Source organism: Mchenga conophoros, linkage group LG5 (assembly GCF_057382185.1).
Source record: "Mchenga conophoros isolate Kocher_MC1m ecotype Shallow Benthic linkage group LG5, M_conophoros_male_GT1.1, whole genome shotgun sequence".
NCBI lineage: Eukaryota > Metazoa > Chordata > Actinopteri > Cichliformes > Cichlidae > Mchenga > Mchenga conophoros.
The window spans coordinates 17,273,523-17,282,280 of NC_140530.1; the positions used below are offsets into that span (position 1 = coordinate 17,273,523).

An 8,758-nucleotide genomic window follows, 5' to 3' on the forward strand; every position below is an offset into this window, starting at 1 on the left:
GCTTTTACATGTTCTTTTGCTAATTCTGCATTAGATTTAATACAAGTCTTGTTATTCAGGTAGACAAGTAAGAACTTAATTGCATGCAGATACTCGGGTGCAGAGTTTATTGCCTGTGCATCAAGCAAAACAAATACATGTGCTAACACAGTTTTCTTTAAAACTGCCGATACAAAACATTTTGTTTGCTTTTTGTGTGTCTGTGCGGGTTTTGTGAGTGCAACCATTTGCAGGAAGAATGGTAATGTGTACCATTAATTTGTTTTGGTGGGACATGGACAGATGTAATGCCAAGCTCCAAGCACATAAGCTTTATCTAACAATCCTGAAAAATACGCATCATTTTCTATTCTTTGAAGACTGGCGTGATTTGAAAGAGATTTTGAAAACTGTTGCAATAAAACTCATAAATACATAAATGGACAAATCCATAAGAGCTTCTACTGAGCCTGAGTCAATGCTTTTATTTCTATTAGGAGCAAATTTTGTAGAAAGCACCGATACCAAATAATAACTGCACTGGCATTTAAGTAATGATACAGCCAGAACAGACGACACATCAGACAATGAACTCCAGCCCTTTTTTTTGTTTTTGGCAATGTGTACTCATGACAAATGGTTATTAAAAGTAAGCAGTGGGTTTTATTGTTTTGATTTTGCATCCCATGATCCTGAGCCAAGGACATAGTGTGCTCGTAGTCCCAAAAGGCAACCAGTAGCATAAGATATTCTTTGCAGGCGTGGTTAAACGGAAACTCCTCTGATTTTACAAATCGAAGTGTGTTTACAGGCCTTCAGGTGTTACACACCAGTAGTTTCACACATAAAGTCCAAATAAGCTGTACACAACCTTTTGTGCATTCAAGAAAAGCCAATCGCCTGTAGCTGGAAGAAAAAGCCTGATCATTATCTTGAAACTAGCAGCTCGAAGCTACAATAAATAGCTTTTGCACTTAAATGTTGAAGAAGAAGAAAGTATGGATTAAAAGTGGTATCTCTTCACCTGTGGTATTGATTGTGAGCATTTTTTTCACTGTCCAATTAAACTGGAGGAGCACTAATATTCTTTATGAATTAGTAGTGAGACAGCTTATGGTAAGGTGGTGCATGTACACATGTACACGGATTTTAATTCAAGTGTCAGTGCAGCTGTTTTTTGAGTTTTGTTTTTATTGCCCTTGTATAGTCGGGATACAGTTATATGTGGGGCTTAAATGTGAATCATAGGAGTGTACAGATCAATGATGAGCACTAAGAGATAAAGAGTGATAAAGAAAAGCCCACAGATTAGCGATGAACTACAGATGAAAAGCTTTTAGCACATATTGGTCCCTTTTGTTTGTTACGATACATGTATTGTGCAAGTCCCCGATAAATAAACAACAAATAGTGATTAAAAATTATTTATCCACAGTCAAAATTACAAGTCCTCACATCACGAGCCCTTTGTATACACCTATCAGCACGTTGTTCTGCTCTCCTGAAACTGCCAAAATTGCTATGAGCTTTTGAGAGCAAATGATAAAAAATGGAGGACATCAAAATTAAATGACAAATCCATTATTGAGCAGGTTGCTTGTAAAAAGATGAGAGAGTGGAGATGAAAGCGAATGGCTGATAGAAGCGTAAGAAGAGCCCCGGGAGGTGGGAACTGCTCCCGTGTCGTTAGCGTCTCAGCTCAGACACTGACTTACACTTTGCACCCACAACAATTGTTTCACAAATTTTGCATACATTTCAATAATATGGTGTTTGGATGCTTATAGCTTTCACTGTCGTCGTACCTGCTCTAAACAGAGGCAGACAATTAATTTTATTGCTTGATAGTAATTTGGCCGACAGACATCAGCTGTACATGATCTTCTGTTAAGTCAAGAGACTGAAGCCTGCAGCGGTTTGGATAGGAAAACTCTGCAACCGTGATGAAGGGGTATAAATTCATCTAAATATAAACAGTTTTATTATCACGCAGAACAGAAGTTCTTGTGTAGAACACCTTTAAGGCAGACGTAGCAGGGCTTTCATCTTTTTTAAAGTTTACTTTATGTGGCAAAGTTATAATGGCATCATCTGGGTTTAGACCAGTAATCTGTGAGAATTGCTTTCACGTCAGTTTGGCAGTGGATGTGAAGTCTTCTGGGACAATGAAGGCATGATTGTACGACCAAAACAGGAGACGAATAGTGCTTTTGTTTTCCCCGGCAGCTATTTGTAATTTTCCCTAGATAGCTGAAATGGTGGAAGGTGGATAAAATTGTGGAAACTCTGCTCATCAGAAGACAAAGAGCTGGGAGAAATAAGAGAAGGGGAAGAGGGCAAGTGACGGAAATGGAACGCAAAGCCTTGGACAGGCAATCACTTGATGGATTCACTCTGGAATTTAAGAGGGTTCAACAGCAGTAGTCCAACCTGTTGAATATGTTGTGCTCAATAGGACTTGGAACTAGTGATTGAGCCCACAAACCTGTCAGGAAAGTGTTGATCGAGGTCAAGTGAGCTCAGGACCATTTTACTAGAGATTTCGACACAAAATTCAGGATTCATCCTGCTGGCCAATAGAAAGATTGCAGGTTCAGGGTACTTTTGCACTGAATGTGTGGTTATCCGTTTCATAAAATACTTGGTGGCCTTTTCTGGAGTACAGTAATTTAGGAGACATGATTTGACATTCAGCTGATGTTACTTTCACTGGATCACTAAAAGTAACATCAGTGGCCGACTTAGAGGTCAGTTTTGGCGATGTTGGAGAAAAGGTTATCCAGTGGCATCTCAATTCAAAGAACTTCCATCAAATCAATTTCTGCTGTGACCACCTCTGCTTCTTCAAAGCGCTCCATCACTCCATGGCGCTGAGATCTGCCACAGGCCTCAGTCAGAACTCTCTGACTCTATGTTTGAGGTTTCTGCCATGATGTAGATTAAAGCAATGAAAAAAAATCAGACATCTCCCTGATGGTGTTGCAAGCTGAACTAAAACTGCACATTGCCTCATTCCAGTAATTGTTGTCAATATACAGTGTATCCAAAGGAGTCATCATAACATGGGAGATTTGCAAAAATAAATCAACTATGTGGCTAGCCTTAGCTATTATAACTTAAAGGTAACTCCAGAATACTTTGTTCTGGTGAAAATAAAGATGTGAAATACCAGCCAGAGGGTGAAGTACACTGTGACGAGATATGCTTAGATCGGTATATAATATATAACATGCATATATGAATATGTAGTAATGTATTGATTAAAATGTTTGTGCGTCACGTTCATGTATGTTTGGAGCTTCCTACAACAAATCAGTGTAGTTGTTGTCTCTGCTAGAATAAATATAATGACTTTTGCTGGCTATTTTTATGCACACTGAAAGTAATTTTTCTGCGTTTTTTTTAATCTATTTGTTGTGGGGGGGTTTGTTGTTTTTGCATGTCTGCAGTTTTTTATGATTGTTAATATTGTTTGCATGGCGTACGACTGGCTACTTATTTTTACTGGTTCATTTATCACAGTGGGCAGTCACACTGTGTCAGTCAGGCAAAGCTAGTGATTAATGAAGCAATTTAAAGCTTAAGTTTGGGAGCTGATGTAGTCGTCCTCCATCAGTTGTAACAATGTTACAGACAGCAGGAAAATATTTTAGCTATACCTTGTCACCAAGGTTGTAATAAATAGTTAACTAAGGAGATATGAAAAAACATTTTACCTGAAATAAAACGTAAAAACACAAAGGAAATTTCCTCGCTCTCAGCTGCTGTCACATTTAACAACACAACCTGCCTGAAGAGGTTTTGTTTATTTACACTCAGGTTGTGTTTGTTTTGCAACATCTGTACCAAACTCCTCAGCCTTTGCCTTTGGCACATATCCTCCACATTATAGTAATTCAAGAGATTAAGCCTCTAAAACTAATGAAAGCTAAAAACACACATATAAACACACATCCACTCTGGAAAGTAATTACATCTAAAGTGAATTAAAAAAACAAAAAGTGAAAAGAAATAATAATTCTAATAATTATTATTTGAGCTTATCTCTTAGGCCTACAGCTTAGGTCATACTTTGCCTAGTTTAAAAAAAAATGTCTTTGGTGATTAAAACCAGATTTCTAGAAGCTGATATTTCTAAGGACAGCACATAATTTTTCCCACTGTAGGGTGCCTGCAGTTTTGGTCAGCTAATTACCGGCATGATGCTCTAAATGTTTGATGTGTTAGTGTGACGGTTTTGCACCATGAATACCGAGCAATAAGTCTCTTTGGTGTGTGTGTGTGTGTGTGTGTGTGTGTGTGTGTGTGTGTGTGCATGCATTACATTCACTGAGTCTTTCCCTTTATAATCTTAAATACAGAACACTGATATGAACATAAAAGAACCTTGGGGTCTTTTTAACTGTTACATAATGAATAACATTTGTGGGACGCTATACTCTGACGGGCTCTGAATGTGAAGTACCAGCGTGAAATATTTATGTACATGCTACGTGATTTCATCATTCCTGCATATTTGCCCATTCTCCTGCCAGCTGAGATACTATTACAACAGAGCACAATCTTCTCCCTGCTTCATCTCTTAGTTTTTAATCATCATTCTGTCCGTGTCTAACGGTAGAGTCGAGGCTAAATCTCACACTGAATAACAGACATTCTCATCTCGGACTTTTTACCCATTCTTGTCCATCTTCTTTTCTTTATCTCCTCTCTATTCTGCTTTTAAAGCTCTGCCTGATTCTACCATGACCTTGCTATCGCACATGAGCAAAACTGTGCTATATTTAAAGTCTCACATGCAGCATTAACAGACTGTACAAAACAGTTTTTATGCTCCCTTTTCTCTGAATCCCTTTCTCTCTCTTTTGTTCTGTTTCTGACAAACAGAGATCCGCCGCACCCCGAGCTATGAGTCCTCCGCTTGTGGTCAGGATGTGAGACTGATGATGTGAAAGCAAAGGCCGTCATCAAGCTACAGCCGCTGTGCAGTCCCACTTCTACCACTGCAATCAAAGACGCACAATAACACTCTGGTTACAGTAGGGCCTCTGCAAGCTCAGCAAATGGGAAGAAACACATTTCAGCTTTTTAATTCTGTGTGAAACCACCGTTGATGTCTGTCAACATTATAGTCCCTCTTTAATTGGGTGCCACTTTGTGAATGATGACACTAAACCATCTGTCTGATATATACACATAGCTTGCGTGCCTGTTCACACTACAGATTTTCAAAAATTGCTGTCCAAATGATTGAACGCACATCTCCATAACAAACTCCTCTCCAGCTCGTCTAAATCACCTGTAAGGATTATGAGGCCGGCTTTAGTGCTTCTACAGTCACATTGTCTCTTGTGTGTGTTCGGTGGTATGTGTGTGCCCATTGTTATGGGCTCCCAACCTCCCGCACTACCATGGCATGTCTCGTGTCCCGCGAGGTGTGTGTGTCAGATCAAGCCATGGTTCTCCCTCGATTCCGTTTACCACGAAGCCCCCACTGTGGACTGCAATGATCTGCTGCTGACTAAGCTCCCATCACCAATACCCCTGGACACGCACACCTTGCACCTGCAGAGCAATCTCCTGTCAGTTCTGGACACTGCAGTGCTCCATGGACTCCCCAACCTCACCGACCTCGACCTCTCTCAGAACCGCTTCAGTCATGTCAGGACTATAACCGACCGTTTCTCCCTTCCCTCCCTTCTGTCTCTACACCTGGAGGAAAACCATCTCACTCACCTTCCTGAGGCTTCTTTTGCATCACTGCCAGCTTTGCAGGAGCTTTTTCTCAGTCACAACTACTTACATTCAATAGCACCTGGGGCCTTCATTGGTCTGGACTCGCTATTCCGTCTTCATATCAACAACAACAGACTCACCACTGTTAACCCTCAATGGTTCAAGGCTTTGCCTCGCTTGGAGGTTCTCATGCTTGGGGGTAATCCCGTCGAGTCGCTTCCTGAGCGTGGCTTTATTGCCCTGAAATCCCTCCGGAGTCTTGTCCTTGGCGGTATGGGTCTAAAAGGTTTGGCTGAAAAAGCACTAGAAGGCCTGGACAGCCTAGAGAGCCTCTCCTTCTATGATAATCTTCTGAGTAAAGTTCCAACTCAGGCCCTCAGGAGAGTACCAGGATTGAAGTTTCTTGACCTCAACAAGAACCGCATCAAACTGATTGGGACAGGAGACTTCCAAGACATGGTTCACCTGAAGGAGCTCGGTTTAAACAACATGGAGGAGCTGGTTTCCATTGATAGGGCCGCCCTGCAGAACCTTCCAGAGCTCACCAAGCTTGAGATCACAAACAACCCACGTCTGTCCTACATTCATCCACAGGCTTTCCTCAAGCTGAGCAGGCTTGAGAGTCTAATGCTCAACTCCAACTCACTGAGTGCTCTGCACCAGCACATCATGCTCTCCCTGCCAAATCTTCAAGAGGTCAGCTTACACTCCAACCCTCTGCGATGTGACTGCCTGTTTCACTGGGCAGCCAAGGAGGTTTCTCATCCCCAGAAAGACGCCGAAGCAGATGCGAAAACTCCCCGAGTAGTGCGTTTCATTCAACCCCAGGCGACCTTATGCTCAGAACCTCCAGAACTCAGAGCTCGCAGGGTGAGAGATGTGTCCTCAGGAGAGATGTCAGCCTTGTGTCTTCCCATGATTCCTGCCAGCTCTCTGCCTTCCTTCGTAGGGGTCCGTGAAGGCGGCAAACTGGTTTTGCACTGTCGAGCTCTTGCAGATCCACAGCCTGAATTATACTGGGTGACCCCCTCTGGTCTGAAACTTCATCCGGAACCGATGCATGCATCCAAAGCTTCTTCAGCTCCTCTCCCCTGCAAGAGCCGGAGGACTTCTGAAGAATTCAACCTCACATCTGAAGCCAATACCCCTCGCCAGCAGAATGAAGACAATATTCCCTGTCAGCTCCTCAAACACTACCGGGTACTGCCTGAAGGAACTCTGGAGATCAGCAAGATCAGCACCAGAGAGGCGGGATTGTATACATGTGTGGCTGAGAATGCATTAGGAGCAGATACACGCAGCGTTAATGTAGGTGTCCATAACAGAGAAAAGAGAAGAAACCGGGGGGCAGCTGCTAACCTGAAGAAGTTTCAATTACTGAGAGCAGATGCCAGGTTCGAGGTGAGAGAGATCAGAGAACATTATGCTATCCTGTCTTGGCAGAGTGGACACAACCTCCCCTCAACCCGCCTGTCCTGGCAAGCCATGTTCTCCAAGGCCCACTCGCCCACATACACCACACGCATCCTTGCTGGTACACAGAGCTTCAACCTGACTCACCTGCAGGCTGGGACATATTACAGAGTCTGTATGCATTTAGGAATCAGTGAGGGCACAAAGCATGCCAGCAGGAGATTAAGAGAGAGCAGAAAGCCTCAGTGCGTTTCATTCAGGACAAAGGATGCCCCTGAACCCCAGCCCAGCCTGCAGCTGAACCCACAGCTGACCTCCACAGCAGTCACACTACTGCTCCTCGCGATCATACTGCTGCTCGCAGGCCAGGGCTGGGACAGTGAGCCTGGTGAGGGAACAGGAAAGAACCATAATACCTTCCATCATGACATAAGGGGTTACAAAGCTCTGATCTTCAATCAAAAGGCAAAAGGAAGTGACGACCCTCAGCCAAAGCAGAGCGACAAACTGCTACTACATCAGAACTGCTGAGATAATTGTACACACTTAAATGCAGTAACACTGACACACACACACACACACACAAAATGTCAGACACACACTTTGTTATTAAGAAGAGGGGAATCATAGATGAAAGCCGTAAAGCGAGAGAGAGATTTGTATTTATTTTATATACCGTATAAAGTATATATTGACATTGTTTCTGTGTTAAGATGTGTTGTAAATGTCTAACCCCTAACCAGGGAAATAAAACTGGACAATCAAACTCCTGCTGTACAGTGAGTGAGCACAGGAGAAACAAATGAGCCAGAGCTGCCGATGACCACTGGACCGAAAATAAACAGAGACTGATTCAAGCCAGAGACTTATATTTACCGACGGGAGCAGCTCAGACCTCCAGGGTTTTGTCATGTTTGCCGTCTGTGTGTTCCACAGACTGAACTATGAGTTTCTCAAAGCAGATGAAAGTCTGCCTTAAGACTGACACTGAACAAAATCCCTGTTTTTTTTGGACTCTGTAAGTCAAAGTGATTGATGTAACAACCCTTCTGCTTAGCTTTCCAAATCTTGGACTGGGTTGTCCATCTTGCAGTACGCTACATGTACAGCATACTCATCTGGATTCCTCGCCTAACATCCTACATTCTGCTTCAAAATAAAAGTGATCTGAAAGTGATTGTGTTAAATTCTATTTTGAGCTACACACAATAAAATCTCTTTTCCATTTACTCGTTTTTACTCTTTCTTTTCATTTTCCAGACCTCAAAACAATTTCAAAAATACTGAAAATACACTATTTGATTAGGGTTCGAGGAAATACAGAAAAGTTCCTGCATCAATATCTTCTTACTGATTCATCTACAGCTACAGCCCCTTCCTCATCTGCATGCAATTATCATTTCTCCACGGTAGAAATAGGTATAATAGCTCAGGATAGCTGGAACCTACCAAATTAACACAAGATGCAGTGTGTCCCCTGCTGGATAACAAGTGGAACTGAGCTAGGGTTTGCAGTGTCAGTCCCAAAAAGGCTGTCTCATTGTAAAAGTCGCAATCCTACATTTACATGTCTGTCCCTAGACTCAGGTTCTCTTTGAGTATTTTAAGTACCGCCTGCTCCAGTGACTCC

The 8,758-nt window shown here is 42.4% G+C and overlaps 1 protein-coding gene across 1 annotated transcript in view; it reads left to right on the forward strand.

Moving 5' to 3' along the window:
• LOC146574219 (leucine-rich repeat neuronal protein 2-like) overlaps nucleotides 1-8,357 on the forward strand; it is a 9,578-nt gene extending 1,221 nt beyond the window's left edge. Inside the window, exon 2 of the mRNA XM_085273680.1 lies at nucleotides 4,867-8,357. Within this exon, the coding sequence (XP_085129806.1) occupies nucleotides 5,290-7,659 (2,370 nt within the window). The 5' untranslated portion in view covers nucleotides 4,867-5,289 and the 3' untranslated portion in view covers nucleotides 7,660-8,357. The remainder of the gene's footprint in view (nucleotides 1-4,866) is intronic.
• The last annotated feature ends 401 nt before the right edge of the window (nucleotides 8,358-8,758 follow it).